Raw genomic sequence first — 25,632 nt, 5'->3', positions numbered from 1 at the left:
GCGACCCTGACTCCTCATAACTGCCACATTTATGTCAGAGGGACACTTACAGGGTGTCCAGTGCCTGTACTACAGCAGCCAATGTGCTCCATGTCATGTAGTGGGATCTCCCCACAGAATGTCAAGGGATGACAACTGCAGCATCCCACCTGATAGGGAAAAACATAGGGGGTAATTTACTATTCTGAAATACGCCTAAATTAGGCCTCTTTCACACGACCGTATGGCTTTTTCAGTGTTTTTTCCGTTCTGTTTTTCCGTATGGCATATACAGTATACGGTATTTACATAGAAAAAATTGGGCTGGGCATAACATTTTCAATAGATGGTTCCGCAAAAACGGAACGGATACGAAAGACATACGGATGCATTTCCGTATGTGTTCCGTATGTGTTCACGCCAGGTCTAAAATTGCGGAAGGGGACAGGCCAGCAGGTCTGTCGCATTCATCATTTTTTTATGCCTGTTTTAGGAGTAGAAGGTCTTAATGTAAGACAGCTAGGAACCTGTCGTAAATTTAAAACTGGCGCTGGATGCGTCAAAGTTATGGAAAGGCCTGCGCCTCTTCATAACTTCGGCAGAACCACCGCCAGCTATGGGCCTTTATTAGGACCGGCATCTAAAGTGTGTGCACCATAGCTTATTCCCCACGCCCTGTGCTTGTGATTTATTAGGGCATATGGGAGTCATAGAGGGCTTTCTCCTGATCCAGTAGCCCCAGAGCAAGCCTGTAAGTGGCTCCTGCTCTGGTGGACCTGGCCGGCTTCTAAATAACAAAGGGTTGTCTTCATAAGGGTGCTTTCATACTTGCGGCAGAGGATTCCCGGATCTGTCAAACTGTATGTAAACTGACGGCATTTGTCAGACGGATCAGGATGCTGATCTGTATGACAAATGCATCGAAATGCCGGATCCGTCTCTCCGGTGTCATCCGGAAAAACGGATTCAGCATTTATTTATTTTCACATTTTTTGCGGTCTGAGCATGCGCAGACCACAATGCCGGATCCGTTTTGCCGGAACACTCAGGGCCGGATCCGGCATTAATTCATTTCAATGGAAAAAAATGCCGGCAAGTGTTCCAGAATTTTGGATGGAGATAAAACCGCAGCATGCAGCGGTATTAACTCCGTCCTGAAAAGTGAAAAAGACTGAACTGAAGACATCCTGATGCATCCTGAACGGATTACTCCCCATTCAGAATGCATAGGGATAAAACTGAACAGTTCTTTTCCGGTATAAAGCCCCTAGGATGGAACTCAATGCCGGAAAAGAATAATGCTAGTGTGAAAGTACCCTAAGTCAACCCCTTTATTGGTCCAAGAGGGACTCCATTGACCAGCCCCCTTGTGCTAGTTGTACTAGAATGTCCTTACAGATAGCACCAGCCAATGAGTCCAGGGGCACACAACTAATTTTTTAAAGGTGAATTCCACATGTGGTGTCCTCGATGAAGACAACAAAGTGCACATATTCAATCACAGATGTCCTACTCTCATTGCATTGTTTCTGCAGAGGGTATTTTTCCTGGTAACGACACTGAGCCTAGACTGTTAGGGTACGGCCACACGGTCAGGTTTCCTGATGCAGTTTTAGAAATCAAAATCAGGAGGGAATCATAAAAGGAGAGAAAGCATAAGACTTAAAATTTTTAATTCACTCCTGATTTTGGCTTCCGAAACGGCTTCAGGAACCATGACCGTGTGGCCGTACCCTTAACCAATTTCCAGACCGAGCCATTCACCTTTATTTGAAAAAAAATTCCAAAACTGGCAAAAAAAATTAAATAATTCACAATTTGGTAAATTTGAAATTCTCTGCTTTTAAGACAGTGAAAACTCATAAAATAGTTAAAGTGTAACTGTCATGTTTTCATAAAAAAATCTATTTTAGCATATGTTACTGCTGCAGCAGCATTATGCATAAAGCAATCTTTAGTTTCTTCACATACCACTGTTTTCCTTGAGTTTGTACCTTAGTTATGGCTGTTTAAACATTTACAATATGAGGTCCTTCTCAAGATGGCTCCTCTGCCAGTTCTCTGAGGCCTAAACTGCTTTCCCTCACTTCCCATACACACTTGCTGTAGCCAGCAGCTCCCTGCCAGCCAATCAGATTGGACTACTGAGAGACACGCCTCCTCACTCTAAGGGAGCATTCACACGAACGTGTTTTTCTTCCGTGTCCGTTCCGCGTCCGTTCCGCGATTTTGGCGGACAATGCATGGACCCATTCATTTCTATGGGTCCGGGAAAATTGCGGTATGCCTTTTATTCTCATCCGTGTGCTGTCCGTTCCGTGTGTCCGTTCCTTTTTTTTAGAACATGTCCTATACTTGGCCGCAAATCGCGGCCCGTGGCCCCATAGAAAGTCATTGGGTCCGTGAAAAACTGATAGCACACGGAAATGCATCCGTTTGCCATCCGTTTTTTACGGACCCCTGGACTGAAAACATTCTAGGAAGCCCCATTTCAGTCACATGTGGTTGCACCTAGGAGCAGGAAGTAGAGAAAGGAGGCTGCAAGAGAATCATGGCCATCATCAATGTGGAGAAGCTCATCATTCTTGTCCAAGAACGGCCCCTATTATGGGACACCAGGTCAGAGCTATACCATGACCGTGTCAGAAAAGATCCGGCATGGGAGGAGCTCACAAAGGAGCTGCATCCTGAGGAGTGGGAGAAAGCAAGCAAGGTCCTGCGAAAGAACATGGGTATGTGTAGACCTGTAATTTTACCATGTGTACCCCAAAGTACGTGCCCCCCCAAAGTATGATACGCCCCCCCAATGTACCGCAAAGTATGTGACGCCCCCCAGTGCACCGCAAAGTATATGACAACATCAAATGCACCCCAAAGATTGTGACACCCCCTAATGCACTGCATAAATAGAATGTAAATATATACAGACGTGGACAAAATTGTTGGTACCCTTTGGTCAATGAAAGAAAAAGTCACAATGGTCACAGAAATAACTTTAATCTGACAAAAGTAATAATAAATTAAAATTCTATAAATGTTAACCAATGAAAGTCAGACATTGTTTTTCAACCATGCTTCAACAGAATTATGTAAAAAAATAAACTCATGAAACAGGCATGGACAAAAATGATGGTACCCCTAACTTAATATTTTGTTGCGCAACCTTTTGAGGCAATCACTGCAATCAAACGCTTCCTGTAACTGTCAATGAGACATCTGCACCTCTCAGCAGGTATTTTGGCCCACTCCTCATGAGCAAACTGCTCCAGTTGTGTCCGGTTTGAAGGGTGCCTTTTCCAGACTGCATGTTTCAGCTCCTTCCAAAGATGCTCAATAGGATTGAGGTCAGGGCTCATAGAAGGCCACTTTAGAATAGTCCAATTTTTTCCTCTTAGCCATTCTTGGGTGTTTTTAGCGGTGTGTTTTGGGTCATTGTCCTGTTGCAAGACCCATGACCTGCGACTGAGACCAAGCTTTCTGACACTGGCTAGTACATTTCTCTCTAGAATTCCTTGATAGTCTTGAGATTTCATTGTACCCTGCACAGATTCAAGACATCCTGTGCCAGACGCAGCAAAGCAGCCCCAGAACATAACAGAGCCTCCTCCATGTTTCACAGTAGGGACAGTGTTCTTTTCTTGATATGCTTCATTTTTTCGTCTGTGAACATACAGCTGATGTGCCTTGGCAAAAACTTCGATTTTTGTCTCATCTGTCCACAGGACATTCTCCCAGAAGCTTTGTGGCTTGTCAACATGTAGTTTGGCATATTCCAGTCTTGCTTTTTTATGATTCGTTTTCAACAATGGTGTCCTCCTTGGTCGTCTCCCATGTAGTCCACTTTGGCTCAAACAACGACGGATGGTGCGATCTGACACTGATGTTCCTTGAGCATGAAGTTCACCTTGAATCTCTTTAGAAGTCTTTCTAGGCTCTTTTGTTACCATTCGGATTATCCGTCTCTTAGATTTGTCATCAATTTTCCTCCTGCGGCCACGTCCAGGGAGGTTGGCTACAGTCCCATGGATCTTAAACTTATGAATAATATGTGCAACTGTACTCACAGGAACATCTAGTTGCTTGGAGATGGTCTTATAGCCTTTACCTTTAACATGCTTGTCTATAATTTTCTTTCTGATCTCTTGAGACAGCTCTTTCCTTTGCTTCCTCTGGTCCATGTCGAGTGTGGTACACACCATATCACCAAACAACACAGTGATTACCTGGAGCCATATATATAGGCCCAATGGCTGATTACAAGGTTGTAGACACCTGTGATGCTAATTAGTGGACACACCTTGAATTAACATGTCCCTTTGGTCACATTATGTTCTGTGTTTTCTAGGGGTACCATCATTTTTGTCCATGCCTGTTTCATGAGTTTATTTTTTTACATAATTCTGTTGAAGCATGGTTGAAAAACAATGTCTGACTTTCATTGGTTAACATTTATAGAATTTTAATTTATTATTACTTTTGTCAGATTAAAGTTATTTCTGTGACCATTGTGACTTTTTCTTTCATTGACCAAAGGGTACCAACAATTTTGTCCACGTCTGTATATATATTTTTTTTTTACAGTAAAAATAGCAAAGACAAGGTGGAACAGCACCCGTGATCAATTTAGAAGGGAGCTGTCGGAAACTTCACGTAGCGGTGACGGGGGTGCAAAGAAACGTCCCTACATTTACACCAAGCAGCTGCGGTTCTTAAGAGATATCATGGAGTTGCCACCGTAAGTAAATATATATTATTACATTTTTATTTTTACTGTCAAGTGACGTACTATTATTACACTGGGGCGAAGCTATGGCACGGTTGACAGAGGCGACACTCGGAGCCCTCTCTGTGTGCACCTGCAAAAATCAATTGGTGGTAAAACAAAATAAAGGTGTATAGAAAATTAAGACAAAAACTGTACATTTTTAAATTTTTATTTCAGCACTGTTGATAATCTGGAGGAGCAGACTGGGTCGATAGATTCGGATGAGACCCAAATAGAGACACAGAAATCACCAGATGTCGCCACAACAAACCCACCAGAGATGTCACAGCAAATTCAGACATCAAGTGGTCCAGAGGAAACACCAGCAGAGATCCATCCAGCACCAAGACGTCGGAGTCGGAATCCTCCTGTGCAAGCACCAACAGATAATCGTGCTGTCATAGATAGTCGAGTTCTAGACTATCTAAACAGAAATCAATCAGAGAGCCCTGAGGAATTAATGCTCCGCTCTCTGGGTCCATTCCTCTCTCGTGTGCCAGAAGTGCGTCGGCCCGTGTTCATGTCTACCATGAACACGATCCTTGATATCTTCTCATGGCCCCAAGACCCCGCAGAATTGGTACATATAATAGAGCAATACAAATGGAGAGTAATTGGAACACCATGGGTTCCAGTAAGCACCCCTGGGCCTCGTCCATCTCTGTCCAGATGCCCTGTTACTTCCCCACCACTGTACAGCCATGATTGGCCAGCAGCTCTTATACTGGCCAGATACACCGACGTGAACATGAAGAGGGACGGGCCACCTCCACAAGGCCTACAGGCCAATTTACTAGGGAATTATTTGAGTTGTAAAATTTTTTTTTAGTTTTATATATGCCTATCTTCAGACATAAAGTTTATTTTGGTTCTAACATATTTGTGCTATGTATTTTTTTAAAGGGATGGGAAACCTCTCATTTTTGGAGTACAGTTAGGAGCCTCTATTAAGGTTCTTTCGCACAAGTGGATGCCATGCGAGTAATCCACTGTGTGAAAGAGTGCGATACCCCGTTCAGTGTGGGAAGCACGGTGATGTCACCGCAGGTCCTGCAGAATGAATATAGAGAAACCTATCTCTGTACATCCAAATGGTATATTTTAGGGTACTTTCACACTTGCGGCAGTGTGATCCGGCGGGCAGTTCCGTCGTCGGAACTGCCTGCCGGATCCACTGATCTGCCGCTGACTGAAAGCATTTGTGAGACGGATCCGGATGCGGATCCGTCTCACAAATGCATTGCAAGGACGGATCCGTCTCTCCGCTAGTCATGCAGACTGACGGATCCGTCTTTTTTCACATTTTTACCGATCTGCGCAGGCCGGAACGGCGGATCCGTCGTTCCGGTATTTAGAATGCCGGATCCGGCACTAATACATTCCTATGGGAAAAAATGCTGAATCCGGCATTCAGGCATGTCTTCAGTTTTTTCCGCCGGAGAGAAAACCGTAGCATGCTGCGGTTTTCTCTTTTGCCTGATCAGTCAAAACGACTGAACTGAAGACATCCTGATGCATCCTGAACGGATTACTCTCCATTCAGAATGCATGGGGATAATCCTGATCAGGATTCTTCCGGCATAGAGCCCCTGTGACGGAACTCTATGCCGGAAAAGAAAAACGCAAGTGTGAAAGTACCCTAAGGCTCTTTCACACTTGCGTTGTTCTTTTCCGGCATAGAGTTCCATCGTCGGGGCTCTATGCCGGAAGAATCTTGATCAGGATTATCCCCATGCATTCTGAATGGAGAGAAATCCATTCAGGATGCATCAGGATGTCTTCAGTTCAGGACCGGAATGTTTTTTGGCCGGAGAAAATACTGCAGCATGCTGCGATTTTTGCTCCGGCCAAAAATCCTGAACACTTGCCGCAAGGCCGGAACCGGAATTAGTGCCCATTAAAAGGCATTAATCCGGATCCGGCCTTAAGCTAAACGTCAATTCGGCGCATTACCGTATCCGACGTTTAGCTTTTTCTGAATGGTTACCATGGCTGCCAGGACGCTAAAGTCCTGTTTGCCATGGTAAAGTGTAGTGGGGAGCGGGGGAGCAGTATACTTACCGTCTGTGCGGCTCCCGGGGCGCTTCAGAGTGACGTCACTGCGCCCCACGCACATGGATGACGTGATCGCATGGATCACGTCATCCATGCGCATGGGGCTCTCTGACGTCATTCTGGAGCGCCCCGGGAGCCGCATGGGGCGGTAAGTATACCGCTCCCCCGCTCCCCGCTCCTACTATGGCAACCAGGACTTTAATGGCGTCCTGGCTGCCATAGTAACACTGAACGCATTTTGAAGACGGATCAGTCTTCAAATGCTTTCAGTTCACTTGCGGTGTTACGGATCCGGCGGGCACTTCCGGCAAATGGAGTACACAACGGATCCGGACAACGCAAGTGTGAAAGAGCCCTTAGCTTCCTATTACATCAACCTCATAGGTGACATAGTACCCGGATATGGTCCCAGTGTATGATAGATATGTATCGACCGGGTGACACCAATACCTATCACATACTGGGACCATATCATGATGATATGCCCCCATCTCATACATGAGCTGAAGTACTGATTTTTATTATAATCATTTCATGGCAATGGTTGATAGTAATGAGGTATTAGAGGGTATCTAATGGCAAAATCCAATTTTATATTTTAATATGCAGACAATTTTTTTTTTAAATTTAGATTTTAAAATAAAAAAAATTCAGTTGAGAATTAAATTAGATTTTGCCATTGAAAGATACCCCAGCCCGCAAGCCCGCGTCAAGGGTCCTCATTCTCTTGCGAGTCTCTACTCTAACAATAACAACTTGGAAACGAACTTTAACTAAACTAACTGATCAATATTGTTCTGAGTCAATATTCATTTAGTGCCTGCTATGAATTGCTTCTAACTGCCATGACAATGCGCCCTCTGGGCTGATAAAATAGTCAGCATATAAATCTCGAATATGCAGGCCTGATGATCCTGGTCTTCCATGCAGCGTCTGGTCCAGGGCAAACGATGAAGAGGTCATGTATTGGTCCAGGTCTGCATCGAAGGAAGCATCGTACATCCTGATGAAATTGTGAAGAAGAACACACGCCTGAATCACCAGGGTAGCATTCTAAGGATCCATTTGTATAGCTGACATAAAGACCCTCCACTTATTAGAAAGTAGTCCAAAAGCGCACTCTACATAACGGCGTGCACGAGTCAGCCTGTAGTTGAAGACAGACCTCCTTTCATCTAAATCACGTCTTGGGAAGGGCCGCATCACATGTGGTGTCAGTGCAAAACCTTCGTCAGCCACAATGACAAAAGGAGCTGGACGTCCAGCTGATCCAGACAGTCTTCTTGGCTGTGGCAGGTTGAGTTGGTTGGACTGAAGCCGTTCACCCATTCTGGAAGCACGAAATATTCGTGCATCAGAAGTGCTCCCATAGGCCCCGATGTCGACAATTATAAACTTGTAGTCACTGTCAACCAAGGCCAACAGGACCACTGAAAAATATTGCTTATAGTTGAAGAATCGGGACCCTGAGTGAGCTGGCTTCTTCACACGTATGTGCTTTCCATCCAGCGCCCCAATACAGTTTGGAAACTGGGCACATTGTTCAAATCCCTGAGCAATACGTAGCCAATCTTGCACTCTGGGCTCCGGCATCACCATCTCTCGAAGTCGCTCCCAGATAACTTTACAAGTGTGTGGAACGATCGTAGAAATGGTAGAAATCCCCAACAAGAACTCAAAGTGCAGTGAGGCAAAAGAGTTGCCTGTTGCCAGGAATCTGGTAAAAAAAAAAGGTCTAAATTAACTCATACATATATGAGGAGGAGGAAAAAAATAAAAGTTTACATACTTTAGAATATTGGTATTTACCTCAAGGTGACGATTAGCCTTTCTTCAGGTGATATGCTGCGCCTCATATTAGTGTTCTGGAAGATGAGACCAGGACGAACAGACTCCAGCAGACGGTCAAAGGTGGACACAGTATGAAAATGGCCCTTCCTGCACCGTTGTGAGACAATGGGGTGAACCCAAAGGCGCTTCCTACTCGGTTCCTCGTCCAACATTGGTGACTGCTGTCCGTATCGCCGAGAGAGAAGCCAGTACAGGAGAACTGTATCCACACGTGTTTTGGGCATGCTGAATTAACACAAATCGCCAGAAAGCTATGCAAGCAAAACCGAGGATTCTAACAAAGCACACTACGCTCTGAACAAGCAGTAGAAAATGGTGCCTGAGCGATCATGTGACCCTGTGATGTCAGTTTGAGGGGTTGGACATTTAAATTAGTCAATTTTAACCCATCCGTTTTTTTTTTTTGCGGACCGTGAAAAAACGGATGACACACGGAAGCACCACGTCCGTATTATACGGACTTGCGGAACGGAAAAGGAAAGATAACTGAAGACATACGGAACACACGGATCCGTGATTTACGGACCGCAAAACCAACACGGTCGTGTGAATGCTCCCTAAAGCCTAATGCAGGCCTGCAGTGTAAAGGTCCGCCCCTTTGTCTTCCTGTCTTCTTAGCCAGAGACAGACAAGTCATAGTAACTGTCTTTTAAGGGAGCAGTGGAAAGCGACAGGGGACATTTACCCCTTCCTGACATATGATATAATAGTACGTCATGGTGGCAGTTGCGTTCCCGCATTTTGACGTACTATTACGTTATGGTGATCGGGCGGGAACCGGAGCGGTGCGTGCCCGATCACTGCAGGGGCCCGGCAGTCCCTGATAGCTGGGCCCCTGCTGTATCCGCCCGGCATTGCTGTACAAGCCGATGCCGGCGGATTAATCCCTTCTATGCCGCGATCAGCACAAACCGTGGCATAGATGGGATTTGCGGCGGCTGAGGAAGCCCATCGGGTCCTTGCACTGCTGTGGAGGGGACCCGATGGGTGAGAAGGCAGCCCAATGCCGTGCAGAGGCTGCCCAATGCCTTGCACGGCATCGGGACCTGCCTTCTATGGATGCCTAGGAGATTCAGCCTCAGGCTGGGTCTCCTAGGCAACCTGTTAGTGTATTACTCAGTGTAATACACTGACAGGCAATGCATTACAATACAGATGTATTGTAATGCATTGCAGAAGGAATCATACCCCCAAAAGTAAAGTCCCAGAGTGGGACAGAAATATAGTTAAAAAAAAAAAACGCCCCTTTCCCCATATTTTATATAAAAAAAAAAAAGAAAACACACACATATTCGGTATCACCGCATCTGTAACGATCGGTTCTAAAAATATATGACATTATCCACCCGGTCCGATAAACACCGTAAAAAAATAAAAACTGTTTAAAAAAAGGCATTTTTGTCACAAAAATTGCAACACCAAGCGATCAAAAAGGCATATGCTCCCCCAAAATGGCACCAATAAAACCATCACCTCATCCCGCAAAAAAAAAAAGCTCCTACCTAAGACAATCATCCAAAAAAATTAAAACTATAGCTATCAGAATATGGAGACACCAAAACATAATTTTTTTGGTTTCAAAAAAACTATTATTGTGTTAAAGTGAAATTAAAATATAAGTATACATATTAGGTATCTTCGCCTCCATAACAACCAGCTCTATAAAAATATCACATGACTTAACCCCTCACCTTACATCACAAAAATTGCAACACCAAGCGATCAAAAAGGTGTATGCCCCCCAAAATAGAACCAATCAAACCCGTCATCTCATCCTGCAAAAAATAAGCCTCTACCTAAGACAATCGGTCAAAAAATAAAAAAGCTATAGCTCTCAGACGATGGAGACACTAAAACATCATTTTTTGTTTTAAAAATGCTATTATTGTGTAAAACTTAAATAAATAAGAAAAAGTATACGTATTAGGTATCGCCACATTTGTAACGAACTGCTCTATAAAAATATCACGTGACCTAACCCCCCGGTAAACGCTGTAAAAATAAATAAATAAAAGCTGTGCAAAAACAACCAATTTTTTGGGTCACCTTGCCTCATAAAGTGTAATAATGAATGATTAACCACTTAAGGACCACAGGTTTATACCCCCCTAGTGACCAGGCCCTTTTTTACAAATCGGCACTCCACAACTTTAGCGGTTTATTGCTCGGTCATGCAACTTACCACCCAAATGAATTTTATCTCCTTTTCTTCTCACTAATAGAGCTTTCATTTGGTGGTATTTCATTGCTACTGACATTTTTACTTTTTTTGTTATTAATCGAAATTTAACGATTTTTTTGCAAAAAAATGACATTTTTCACTTTCAGTTGTAAAATTTAGCAAAAAAAAGACATCCATATATAAATTTTTTGCTAAATTTATTGTTCTACATGTCTTTGATAAAAAAAATGTTTGGGTAAAAAAAAAATGGTTTGGGTAAAAGTTATAGCGTTTACAAACTATGGTACAAAAATGTGAATTTCCGCTTTTTGAAGCAGCTCTGACTTTCTGAGCACCTGTCATGTTTCCTGAGGTTCTACAATGCCCAGACAGTAGAAAACCCCCACAAATGACCCCATTTCGGAAAGTAGACACCCTAAGGTATTCACTGGGGTCACTTGTGGGGTAGTTATACTGCCCTGGCATTTTAGGGGCCCAGATGCGTGAGAAGAAGTTTGAAATCAAAATCTGTAAAAAATGACCGGTGAAATCCAAAAGGTGCTCTTTGGAATGTGTGCCCCTTTGCCCACCTGGGCTGCAAAAAAGTGTCACACATGTGGTATCGCCGTACTCAGGAGAAGTTGGGGAATGTGTTTTGGGGTGTCATTTTACATATACCCATGCTGGGTGAGAGAAATATCTTGGCAAAAGACAACATTTCCCATTTTTTTATACAAAGTTGGCATTTGACCAAGATATTTATCTCACCCAGCATGGGTATATGTAAAATGACACCCCAAAACACATTGCCCAACTTCTCCTGAGTACGGCGATACCAGATGTGTGACACTTTTTTGCAGCCTAGGTGGGCAAAGGGGCACACATTCCAAAGAGCACCTTTCGGATTTCACTGGTCATTTTTTACAGATTTTGATTGCAAACTACTTCTCACGCATATGGGCCCCTAAAATGCCAGGGCAGTATAACTACCACACAAGTGACCCCATTTTGGAAAGAAGACACCCGAAGGTACTCCGTGAGGGGCATGGCGAGTTCCTAGAATTTTTTATTTTTTGTCGCAAGTTAGTGGAATATGAGACTTTGTAAGGAAAAAAAAACATCATTTTCCACTAACTTGTGACAAAAAATAAAAAATTCTAGGAACTCGCCATGCCCCTCACGGAATACCTTGGGGTGTCTTCTTTCCAAAATGGGGTCACTTGTGGCGTAGTTATACTGCCCTGGCATTTTAGGGGCCCATATGCGTGAGAAGTAGTTTGCAATCAAAATCTGTAAAAAATGACCAGTGAAATCCGAAAGGTGCTCTTTGGAATGTGTGCCCCTTTGCCCACCTAGGCTGCAAAAAAGTGTCACACATCTGGTATGGCCGTACTCAGGAGAAGTTGGGGAATGTGTTTTGGGGTGTCATTTTACATATACCCATGCTGGGTGAGAGAAATATCTTGGCAAAAGACAACATTTCCCATTTTTTTATACAAAGTTGGCATTTGACCAAGATATTTATCTCACCCAGCATGGGTATATGTAAAATGACACCCCAAAACACATTCCCCAACTTCTCCTGAGTACGGCGATACCACATGTGTGACACTTTTTTGCAGCCTAGATGCACAAAGGTGCCCAAATTCCTTTTAGGAGGGCATTTTTAGACATTTGGATCCCAGACTTCTTCTCACGCTTTAGGGCCCCTAAAAAGCCAGGGCAGTATAAATTCCCCACATGTGACCCCATTTTGGAAAGAAGACACCCCAAGGTATTCAATGAGGGGCATGGCGAGTTCATAGAATTATTATTTTTTTGCATAAGTTAGCGGAAATTGATTTTTTTTTAGTTTTTTCTCACAAAGTCTCAATTTCCGCTAACTTGTGTCAAAAATTTAAAACTTTCATGGACTCAATATGCCCCTCAGCGAATACCTTGAGGTGTCTTCTTTCCAAAATGGGGTCATTTGTGGGGTGTTTGTACTGCCCTGGCATTTGAGGGTCTCCGCAATCATTACATGTATGGCCAGCATTAGGAGTTTCTGCTATTCTCCTTATATTGAGCATACAGGTAATGAGATTTTTTTTTCCGTTCAGCCTCTGGGCTGAAAGACAAAAAAATGAACGGCACAGATTTCTTCATTCGCATCGATCAATGTGGATGAAAAAATCTTAGCTCGTATGCCATGGCAAACCCGATTTCTCCATTCACATCAATCGATGTGGATGAATAAATCATTGCCGGGATTTTTTATATTTTTTATATATATACAAAGTGTTTGCCAAAGTATATGAACACCGCCACCTCCTCAGCTCATATGCCTCAGCAAACGTATCTTTTACTGCAGAGGAGAAATCTCGTCTTGCAGCGCCGCATACACTGACTTTTGTGTAATCTGACAGCAGCGCAATGCTTCTGTCAGAATGCACATCAGTGCTGCAGCTGCTTGATCGCTTGGTCCACCTAGAAGGTAAAAAAAAAAAAAAACAGGCCGCAACGCAATAAATTTATTAACATTAACTTTAGAGAACATTAACTTTTATAAACTTTTGAAACAGAACAATAACTTTTTTGCTTACCGGTGATTTTTTATTTTTTTTACCTTTATTAGACAAACCTCTCCTTCCCCATGGGACAATGTGCAAAGCGCAAATCGCCCAGAGATGTGGCGAAGTACATTATGCACTTTGTCCCAGGTGAAAGGAGAGGTTTGTGGCAGCTCTGTGTGAAAGGGCCCTAAGACCCCTGTGTGCCTGTCCTGTGTACGCAATCCCTATGCTAATAGTGTACCTGAGTGTGGAACTTGCGGAAACACTCCCCTATGCATAGGGCAGGCTGGTCAGGACAGTCAGGACAAAAAAAGGTGGTGTCACGCCTTATTCCACCCCTGCTACAGACACAACATCTTTTTCTTGGGGAACGTTGAGTTGGGGTACCAGGATAGACAGACGGGAAGTGTCTGCCATGTAGCCGGCTCACTACATCAGGGCCTTGGGGCACGGACCCTCCTGGATACAGGATTTCTGAAATGATCTCTTCCTTGAATTTTAGGAAGGATCCTGTTCTCCCAGCCTTACTGTAGAGAACAGAACTATTGTACATCGCCAATTGGATCAAATAAACAGACACCTTCTTATGCAAGCGTCTGGTTCTGCGGGAAACTAAATAGGGAGCCAACATCTGGTCATTGAAGTCCACCCCTCCCATGTGAAGGTTATAGTCGTGGACAGAGAGGGGTTTCACAATGACTCCAGTTGCCCTTTCAATTTGTACAGTCGTGTCTGCGTGAATGGTGGACAGAAGGTAAACGTCCCTCTTGTCCCTCCACTTCACTGCAAGCAGTTCTTGGTCACACAAGGCAGCCCTCTCCCCCCGTGCAAGTCGGGTACTAACGAGCCGTTGGGGGAAGCCCCGGCAACTAGGTCGCGCGGTGCCACAGCATTGAATTCCGACTATATGTAAGTGCCGAAAGAGGGCCACGCTTGAGTAAAAATTGTCCACGTATAAGTGGTACCCCTTGTGGAATAAGGGTGACACCAAGTCCCAGACAATCTTGCCACTGCTCCCCAGGTAGTCAGGACATCCGACCGGCTCCAGTTTTGAGTCTTTTCCCTCATAGACCCTAAAACGATATGTATAGCCTGTGGCCCTTTCACAGAGCTTATACAGTTTGACCCCATACCGGGCGCGCTTGCTGGGGATGTACTGTTTTATGCCAAGGCGCCCGGTAAAATGTACTAGGGACTCGTCTATGCAGATGTTTTGATTAGGGGTATACGCATCTGCAAATCTGGATGATAAATGGTCTATGAGGGGCCGAATTTTGTGGAGCCGGTCATAAGCAGGGTGGCCTCTTGGATGACAGGTGCTATTGTCAGCGAAATGCATAAAGCACATGATGACCTCAAAACGTGCCCTGGACATTGCAGCAGAGAACATGGGCATGTAATGTATTGGGTCTTTAGACCAATATGACCACAATACATTTTTTTTAGTTAGACCCATGCTGAGGATAAGGCCCAAAAAAAAATTCAACTCGGAAACGGTGACTGGTTTCCACCGAAAAGGCTGGGCATAGTAGCTTTCCGGATTGGCGGTAATAAACTGTGTGGCGTAGCGGTTGGTTTCAGCCACAACTAGGTCATAGAGATCCGCGGTGAAGAACAGCTAAAAAAACTGAAGGGCCAATCCTAAATGAGCTGTCTCCACGTGAACTCCAGACTGGGCGGTGAAAGGGGGCAATACGGGTGCGGCGGAATCAGGGGATTGCCAATTAGGATTTGCCAGCACCTCTGGGAGACTAAGGGTTCTACGGGCCTGTGAACGCGGTGGCTGCAACGGGGGAGTTATTGCACGTGCCACTGTACCAGCTGGAACTGCCCTTCTGGTGCTCGTCACTTCACCAGGGAATACGGCAGTGCTGGTAGAAGGTCCAGGGTGTGCTGCGCTGCTGGTGTATGCCGCACCATAAGCACCTGTGTTCTAAATAAAAATTGAAATCTTGTAATGTCAGAAACCACCTTGTTACTCTGGCATTATTCCCTTTTCTTCTCAGACATCCACTTTAGTGGTGCATGATCCAAAACTAATCTGAACTTCCTATCAAGTAGATAATATCTAAGGGAGTCCAGTGCCCACTTTATCACTAAACATTCTTTTTCCACAATAGAATAATTTTTCTCGCAGGGGGTACGTTTTTGGCTCAGGTATAACACAAGGTGTTCTTCCCCCTAACCTCTTGGGACATTATAGCGCCTAGGCCTACCAAGGAGCTTTTGAAATGTGGGATAGGGGCTGTCAACTGGCAGGTGGGACACGACTGGCAATAGTTTGCTCTTTCCTTGTAACACCTCGGCCAATAGAATCTCTGCAGGATGCGTTCTTGGGTTTTACGTGCCCCAAAGTGTCCCCCTAAAGCATGAGAGTGGGCCATACCTAATACTAAGTGTCGATATGGACCAGGTACCAGCAGTTGAGCAGTTGTTCCACTACTTCATCCCTACTTTTGGTCACTCTATATAACAGATCATTATTTATATGTAGAAGTGGGGAAACTGATTATCAGCCCCAGGACTTTGGGCAACCCCATTCAGTAGTGATACATTTTCCCGGGCACCTTTTAAGGTAAGATTCCTGAGCCGCTCCAAAATTATCCCGACACCTCAAGATCAAGAACATTGGTTGGGGTGCAGGGGTTAATTCCTCGTCCTTATCTCACATCACAGCTAGCAGAGACTCCGATATAGCCCCAGGACACACCATTACCTCCCCAACACATCACTAGAACACTCAGTACTTGTCAGTCTCATCGGGACCTCAGCTTTAGCCCAAAGGTCCCAGAACAGCGGAAAGTCTCTTACCAGTATCATCGGGTGCAGTAAGTCCTTTACGACTCCCACCTCACGCTGTATAGTACCAGACGCAGTGTTTATGGATACCTGAGCAACGGGATTATCCCTGGTGTCTCCATAGATGCACAACACTCCCACATGCTTTTCAGGGTTTAATAAATGAGGCACCATGGACGTCATCAAAGTGACCAAACTGCCGGAGTCCAGAAGGGCAGTCACCATGACACTGTTCACGGTCACTTGACACACCCGGGGTTCTTTCCGGGCTTGGGTAACTGCATTGCACACAGGATGTGCAAAAAGGGAATAATGTTGACACACACTGCACTCCATGGACTCGGTAAACAAAGGTCAGTGTGCTGCTATATGTCCAGGAGCCTGACACCTCCAACAGATTATGGGGCCGGCCTGGACTCTGGTTCCGGGCTCCAACTTCTCCTTGATCTGGGTTATCCAGTTGGGATTGGATTGTAGTCCTTTCTTGGGGAATCCTGTTCTGTTTTTTTTTCCGATATGGCCGTCTCAAACCCAACAGATTTTCCAGGGAGTCCTATTCGTCCGCAGTCTGGGGGGTTCCCTGGGCAACCCAACATTGTATCGGTTTTGGCAGCGTATGGAGGATCTTTTGTATATCACTTGGTGCTTGATAAAGGCTATATATTAGCCGAAACGTAGCAACTCTTTTAACACGTTTTTGCATGTAAGCAGTTCCCAATAAAAGGAATTTTTTTCACTGGACATGCTGGCCTCCGCCATCACTTATTGGACTCTACATGTAGGAGCCTTTATGGATCTAGGGCTCCAGGCAGGCTGCTGCATTCCGGATGACTGCAAGATCTGGTGATTGCGACTCTACATCACTACTTTTCCCTCCATAACAGTGTCATCCACAGATCCCCCCATAACAGTGTCATCCACAGATACCCCCTATAACAGTGCCATCCACAGATCCCCCTCCATAACAGTGTCATCCACAGATCCCCCCATAACAATGCCATCCACAGATCCCCCATAACAGTGTCATCCATAGATCCCCTCCATAACAGTGTCATCCACAGATCCCCCATAATAGTGTCATCCACAGACCACCATTAGTTCAAAACCCACCAAAAGCACACCTCTTGGTTAAACATTTTTTTCTTATTTTCATCCTCAAAAACCTAGGTGCGTCTTATGGGCAGGCGCATCTTATAGGGCGAAAAATACGGTACATTTTACATGCATGTTATAACAATCGCTGTATATGCAGATCGAGTGTTTAAAAAAAGCGCCATTGCAAAAATCCCTAATGATACGATTTATTTTTTCGCGGTACACACAACTTCACATTGTATAAGGTCTCATGAGATATTAGTGATTGGTGCACTAAGTATTGTTGTGAAAAATTGCCACTCCAGTACAGGCCCCAAAAATTTGCCAATAGACATTCACATGACAGCAAACAACTTTGTAGGATTCTGTGGCTGGAGGTACATTAGGTGGTCACAGGATAAATATGTAACTGTCGGCCAGTACAGGCCCTAAAAATTTGCCAATAGGCAGTTCACCTGACAGCAAAGAGTTTGGGATTCTGTGGCTGGAGGTACATTAGGTATTCACAGGATAAATATGTAACTGTAGGCCAGTACAGGCCCCAAAAATTAGCCAATAGGCATTCACCTGACAGCAAAGAAATTTGGATTCTGTGGCTGGAGGTACATAAAGCGGTCACAGGATAAATATGTAATTGTAGGCCAGTACAGGCCCCGAAAATTAGCCAATAGGCATTCACCTGACAGCAAAGAGTTTGGGATTCTGTGGCTGGAGGTACATTAGGCGGTCACAGGATAAATATGTAACTGTCGGCCAGTACAGGCCTAAAAATTTTGGCATTCAACAGACATAAAAGGCCTTTTATGGCACTTTATTTACCTAAGACAGGGACCATGATTTGTTCTGGGTAGTGGCGGATATTTTTGGGCTGTCACATGTGTTGAATTCCTCAGAGATCCATGCCTCATTCATTTTTAGAAATGTGAGGTAGTCCACACTGTCGTTCATCGCTTCTCAGAGCGTTCATCGGCCGTTAACCTGATGTAGTCAGACACCTGTCAGTCTAGGCGTTCCCTGAGGCTGGATCCGGAGGATAGCTGTCGATGGGTTGGCTGCAAGAATGATCTCATATCTGAAGTGACCAATATCTTCAAAGCGCCCTCTTCTTCTATGCGCTGTTGGATTGGTACTCGCAACTGTTTCTCTGTGAGTGGAAATTCCTCTGCCAGCGCCCGCAAAAGCAGAATGCAGCATTTCTCGAAGCAAGGCCTGGAAGTGCTGCATTCTGACAGCCCTCTGTAATGGTGGTAACATTTCTGCCTATTTTGTGTTTGTACCGGGGGTCTAAGTACGTTGCCACCAAGTACTGGTCCTTGCCCTTTATGCTTTTTATACGTGGATCCTCTTCAAACACAGGAGCATGAAGGCCCACATTTGCACTAAACTGGAAGCGGTGGAGTGGCCTGGCTCCTGTTCATCATCCAGGATGGAGTAGGAGAAGGAGAAGAAGAGGCAGGCCTGCATGCAATCCTTGGTGGTAACACCAAATCTACACGGGTGCCACGGGTTGCATACTTGACAGCCATCAGAAGGTTCACCCAGTGGGCAGTAAAAGTTATGTACCTTCCCTGCCCGTGTTTGCTAGACCACGTGTCTGTGGTCAGATGTATCTTGGCACCGACACTGTGTGCCAGAGATGCATTCACTTGCCGCTGAACATGGCCATATAGCTCTGGGTTTGACCTTCTGGGAGAAATATTTCCTTCCGGGGACCTTCCATTGCGGTGTTCCAATGGCCACAAATTTTCTAAAGGCCTCTCAGTCCACAAGTTTATATGGCAGTAGTTGGCGGGCTAGAAGTTTTGACAAGTCAGCGGTCAGCCGTTGGGCAAGAGGGTTATCCGGCGTCATCATCTGTTTTTCGCTCAAACATTTGGGGCAAGGAAGCCTGCCTTTTGCCAGATGAAAGTGACGACGGCATGGTGGAAGGTGGAGTGGAGGATAACTGGGAGGAGAGAGGAGAAGGAGAAGAGTCAGGACGGTGAGCGCCGGGAGTGTGGCTTTGTGGGTTCTGACGGTGTTGCTCCCACTGGGCTTGGTGATGGGAGGCCAGGTGCCTTCTTAAGGTGGTCGTCCCTAGGTGAGTGTTGGGCTTACCGCGACTTATGCGTTGACAGCACAGGCTGTAGATGGCAACACTATTGTCAGCAGAGGACACATTAAAAAAAGCCCACACTGCGGAGCCATGTGCCGACATCCTGGGAGCGCCAGATGTGACCGTGCATGGTGGATGTTTCATTCCAGATACATTAGCAGTCTGCTTTTTGCCTCCTGTGCACTGTAAGTTCTGTCTGCTTCTCCTCCCTATCTGCTGCTCCGTTTCTCCCTCTGAACTCCCCTCCTCTTCCTCTCTTGTGGTCACCCACGTGACGTCCATCGAAACGTCATCATCGGATTTGTCACCTTCACCACCACTGACATTAGAGATCTCGGAGTAAGCAGCAACAGCGGGAACCACCCTCCTTGGGTTGATTTGGGTACTGTCGTCAGACTGCTGGGTGGCGACCGTTGATACCTCCTCTTCCTGATCCGATGCCAAGAATGGCTGCGCATCAGTAAGGTCTTAGAATGTATGGGAAAATAATTCCTCTGACTCGAGCGGAGCGGATATGGTGGTGGTGGTGGTGTCTTTGGGGGTGGACACAACAGAGAGTGAAGAGGGTGCAGATAGAGAGGATGAGGAGGGTGCAGAAGCGGAAGGCTGAGTGAGCCACTCAACCAAGTCTGGTGCGTCCTTTGACGTAATCGCACGCACCTTCTGCAACTTCCCACTTAGGCTCCGGCCTGGTGCACCTACCAGACCCCTAGCACCCCTGCGGAATGGCCTGCGTCTTCCTCTGCCTGTGATTTTCAAAATGACCCTGTGACAAAAGTCCCTATAGAAGAGCATATAGGTATATCACACCCCTGCCTCATTCAGTTTTTTTGGGGGGCAACTGGTAAATCATACCAGTAGAAATTATTTCTTCAAATAGTGTTTGTCACTCTGTGTAGATGCGGTTAAACGCAGCAAAACCGCAGACAAATGCTGCACTACCTAAATGCACTATATAGAACGTATATTATTGGTATATAAAATCCCTGCTTCAATCAGTTTTTTTGTGGGGCAACTGGTAAATCACGCCAGTAGAAATTATTTCTTCAAATAGTGTTTTTCCCTCTGTGTAGATGTGGTAAAACGCAGCAAAACCGCACCTAAATGCATTATATAGAACGTATATTATTGGTATATAAAATCCGTGCTTCAATCAGTTTTTTGGGGGGGCAACTGGTAAATCACACCAGTAGAAATTATTCCTTCAAATAGTGTTTGTCACTCTGTGTAGCTGCGGTAACCAAGCAAAACCACAGACAAATGCTGCACTACCCCAATGCACTATATAGAACGTATATTATTGGTAAATAACACCCCTGCCTCAATCAGGTTTTTAGGGGGGCAACTGGTAAATCACACCAGTAGAAATTATTTCTTCAAATAGTGTTTGTCACTCTGTGTAGATGCGGTGACTCAGCAAAACCGCATACAACTGCTGCACAATACAATTGCACTATAATATACTTTCTATGTTAGAAAGTATATTATAAGTATATTACACCCCTCAGTATGTCACACCTATCAATAGCACACCTATACCTGTCCTTAAAAGGACTTTTTCTGGCCCTATTAGCTAGCGTTTGGTGTCCCTAACAGTCTGTCCCTGCTCCACACAGTAACCTCTCCCTACACTGGTAAAAGACTGAATGTAAAATGGTGCCCAGATAAGGTTTATTTATAAGGTAGGGGGTATGTCCATGTGCTGAAATGTCTCAATTGGCTGTCCTGTACCACCTGATGGATGTGTCATGGGTCAAAGTTCTTCACAATGTAAAAGAATATGGTGGGTGCAAATATCGACATATATTCGCATGTTCGGCGAATCGCGAACATGCAAAGTTCGCCGCAAACCGACCGCCGGGCGAACTGCAAGGCTATCTCTACTCAGGAGCAGAACCGCTGCCATCAGCAGCGAGTGTCAGCTGTAACATACCATGACGCTCTGCTGCAATGGCCGAGATCAGTGCTGGAACTGATTCATGCCATTTAACACCTTAAATGGGGTTCTGTGGGGTTAATAGAAGGAGGGGGTTCCCTCTCTCCCTCATCAGGCCGCCACGCTGCGATGGCAGAGGCCCAATGGTTACTATGGTAACCGGGCACCTTAGAAAGGCATCCAGGCTTGCCGTGTATTGAAGCCTGACAGACCCTGAGGGAATGATTAGGCTTCCTGTCAGTGTAAAACTGACGATACAGTGCATTACAATAGATGACTATTACAGTGTACTGTACAGCCATCAGCCTGAAGTGTCAAAATAAAATGTAAAAATTAAATAAAATTTAAATAAATAATCAAAATAAATTGCCTTTTCCCATTTTCGCTCATTTATAATTTTTAAAAAATGAAAATATAAAATAAACTACACATAACGCCACAGCCATAACGACTGATCTATAAAAATATCATGTTACTAATACCGCGTGGTGAACGCCATAAAAAAAACAATGATGGAATTGCTGTTTTTGTCACCTCACCTCCCAAAAATGTTTATAAAAAGTTATCAAAAAGTCATATGTACCCCATAATGATATCAATAAAAACAACAGTCCATCCCGCAAAAACACAAGCGCTAATACAGTACAGTACAGTACAATATTTGATCATCTAGGTAGTCAGTGGAGTTAAACTTAAAGCTTTCATTTTCTGGTCTTCAGATAGATAAGAAGCCTCTACAATTTATGTCAGCAAGTTCTAACCACGGTACCGGAATCGCAAAATAAGGCATAGTCTTTGAACTCACAGGACTATGATGTCACGGACCAGAGTGGGGGTAACTCTAATCCGTGGGATGTCAATATGAAAGATAGCTGCTAGGCCAGGACAGGAATCAGGGAGCAGGTCACCTCCTATCACATCCCTAATTCTGACCCTGTCGCCTAGCCGTATGAGCCAACCCTGATGGTAGGAGGGCTCATACTCAGGAACCTAAGATCCCTACTAGCCCTCAGGGTGGCCCTGGACTAGGAGCAGAGTAAGATGACCTGTTCCTCCACATCACGGAGGAACCGGAGTCTCACTGGCCAAGCTGCAAGGAAAAGGGAACATGTACAGCATATGGCAATGGCAGGTAAGTAGACAAGTATCACACGTACCTGCCACAGACACACAGCCTGGAACCCAGGCACGAGTGCTGCTGTCCACAAGAACACAAACGGACACAGCCCACACCACACATCACACAGGAACCCAGGACCATAATCTGCAATAAAGATAAAGACACCACTAGACATATAATAATACAAGAACAATAATGTCTAACATAACTTATGACCACAAGGGTGGCCCTCAGTGGACAGTTGGAATAATACCAGGAGGATGACTCCAGCAAACCGCATGGCTGAAGTACCCCTCAGCTTCTGGCATCCAGCAGGAGCTAAATAACCCCAAGTAGCCGCACCCACACAGAGACACACCCAGTGTTCACACACTAGGAAGGGAATTAACCCTTCCAATACCAGGCAAGGGATGGAAGCTACTTAAAGGGGAAAAGCACAAACAAGCACACACTCCACCTGTTACCGCGGGCAACGGCATGCGTGGTAACCATGTCCTGGGGATCAGCCAGAAGGCCGAGACACTGCCACCACATGCACACAACACCACAAATGAAGGAAAGTGTCACTAAACACACCATAGGCCTGTGACACTCTCACCCCTAAAAAGCCCCCTCACCAACACAAAAAAGGGAAAACTAGTGCGGGACCCAAAACAGGGAAGGGAGGTGGGAAAAAGGTATAAAAATCAGTGTCAGCGCATGCGAGTCTCCCCAGGACTGCTGCCAGCCCCTGGAGCAACACACAGGAACCAGGAGCCGACTGCCAGGCTCTGGAGCAACCCACAGGAACCAGAGACCAGCAAAGAAACAGCCCGGAGAGACCGCACTGACACTGCATCCATTCTCTACTAACGTTCCCACTCCAGTCACTGCCAACAGCCACTCCATCCAGCACACAGCCGGAATACCAACAGAATGCTGCCAGCAGACGACCAGGGATAGAAACATAGAGAGGGACAAGGGATCACTAACATGGACACGGAAGGCAAGGTGGTGGGGAATAAGCCACCAACTGCGCCGTTAACGGTGAATCCTAAAACGCTCTCCCTCCAGAAAACACGCATGTATGCCGAAACGTCTGGCAATACATGCTGCACCCTCTTTCGAAAGTTATCCACGTAAGGAGCCATTGTGGTCATACTGTCACAGCACAAACAAGCACACACTCCACCTGTTACCGCGGGCAACGGCGTGCATGGCAACCATGTCCTGGGGATCAGCCAGAAGGCCGAGACACTGCCACCACATGCACACAACACCACACATTGCCACGGGCAACCACAAGCAGGGCTGCCATCAGAAATTTTGGGGCCCCTTACACAGCTCAAGGCCTGGGCCCCCCCTCATACCCCGCCCCTTTAGAATCCATCCTGACTCCACCTCCCCTCCACCCCCAAGGACCTACCCCCAATTTCATAATTTTTTTACAACTACAAAGACAGTAAAAAGTGATAATCAGTGATTTCAGTAAGGAATTCGTTTTTGACCAAATAATATGAAGCCTGCTACCACGACAAGGTAGACTCTTTTAAGCAGGACCCTCCACTAACACTAACTACACTATCTGTTCTAATCTGCCCAGCAATCTTCCCCTGGCACATTTAAAAAAAAAAAAAAGCACAAGGTTTACTGTTACAGTGTTATGGGGGGATCTGTGGATGACGTACTGTTATGGGGGGAATCTGTGGAGGACTTACTCTTATGGGGGGAATATGTGGATGACACACTGTTATGGGGGAATCTGTGGATGACACTGTTATAGGGGATCTGTGGATGACACACTGTTATGGGGGATCTGTGGATGACACACTGTTATGGGGGGATCTGTGGATGACACAATGTTATGGGGGATCTGTGGATGACACACTGTTATGGGGGGATCTGTGGATGACACAATGTTATGGGGAATCTGTGGATGACACTGTTATGGGGGGATCTGTGGATGACACACTGTTATGGGGGGATCTGTGGATGACACAATGTTATGGGGGATCTGTGGATGACACACTGTTTATGGGGGAATCTGTGGATGACACAATGTTATGGGGGATCTGTGGATGACATTGTTATGGGGGATCTGTGGATGACACACTGTTATGAGGAATCTCTGGATGACGCACTGTTATGAGGAATCTGTGGATGACACTGTTATGGGGATCTGTGGATGACACTGTTATGGGGATCTGTGGATGACACTGTTATGGAGGATCTGTGGATGACACACTGTTATGGGGGATCTGTGGATGACACACTGTTATGGGGGATCTGTGGATGACACACTGTTATGGGGGATCTGTGGGTGACACACTGTTATGGGGGATCTGTGGGTGACACACTGTTATGGGGGGTCTGTGGGTGACGCACTGTTATGGGGGGGGGTCTGTGGGTGACGCACTGTTATGAGGGATCTGTGGATGACACTCAACCACTCTCAAACCCAACTGGTCAAACTTGTTAAATGGATCCCAAACACAATATGCACAATAACACCCCCCACCCCCTCCAACACTTAATTAACCCCTTCATGGCCTAAACATTTTTTTCAAAGCTGAACACAAAGCTAAATAGGGCTGGGTGGGCTGGCAAGGGAGGGGTTAAAAACAATAATGGAGGATCATGGCCCTGTGGGATAATCCAGAAAACAGCTTTGCAATTTACCCCTGAGCAAAGACCACACAACAAGTTGGACATGCAGTACTTTTAGTCCGGCGGCCTTTCGCCATGCACTGCCGTGCTGGGCCGGAGCTCCACCCCCGTCCCCATTATAGTCAATGGGGACGGAGCGGTGGTCCGGCGAAATAACGGAAGGACGGATCTGACAGGGTGAACAGCCTGTCGGATCCGTCCTGCCGCTAGTGTGAAAGTAGCCTTACAATCTCATGGCTTCTGAGCAACAGATCGCATGGTCTTCACAGTCATCTGTCACTTCTCTTATCTCTCTGCTCCTGTCCCTTAATCTTATCACTGCTGCAACAAAAGCATCAGCCTCAGTGTAAACTGTTCTAGTGACTCACGGCTCTTTTAACTCAAAGAATCGAATGAGTCTCTAAGGGCTCTTTCACACCTGCGTTCTTGTCTTCCGGCATAGAGTTCCGTCGTCGGGGCTCTATGCCGGAAGAATCCTGATCAGGATTATCCTAATGCATTCTGAATGGAGTGAAATCCGTTCAGGATGCATCAGGATGTCTTCAGTTCCGGAACGGAACGTTTTTTGGCCGGAGAAA

General features: G+C 45.6%; 2 protein-coding genes across 2 annotated transcripts in view; one reads left to right on the top strand and one right to left on the bottom strand.

Moving 5' to 3' along the window:
- Positions 1-92, bottom strand: part of TM9SF2 (transmembrane 9 superfamily member 2) — a 48,674-nt gene extending 48,582 nt beyond the window's left edge. Inside the window, exon 1 of the mRNA XM_044285564.1 lies at positions 51-92. Coding sequence (XP_044141499.1) covers positions 51-92 — 42 coding nt within the window. The remainder of the gene's footprint in view (positions 1-50) is intronic.
- Positions 93-2,530: 2,438 nt separating this feature from the next.
- On the top strand, positions 2,531-5,682 carry LOC122931498. The gene is made up of 4 exons (XM_044285563.1): positions 2,531-2,711; positions 4,561-4,714; positions 4,922-5,556; positions 5,648-5,682. Exons 1-4 carry the CDS (start codon positions 2,531-2,533, stop codon positions 5,680-5,682), a joined length of 1,005 nt encoding a protein of 334 aa, XP_044141498.1.
- The last annotated feature ends 19,950 nt before the right edge of the window (positions 5,683-25,632 follow it).

The sequence above is a fragment of the Bufo gargarizans genome, chromosome 3 (assembly GCF_014858855.1).
Source record: "Bufo gargarizans isolate SCDJY-AF-19 chromosome 3, ASM1485885v1, whole genome shotgun sequence".
NCBI lineage: Eukaryota > Metazoa > Chordata > Amphibia > Anura > Bufonidae > Bufo > Bufo gargarizans.
This window is presented reverse-complemented; position numbering and strand designations above follow the sequence as displayed.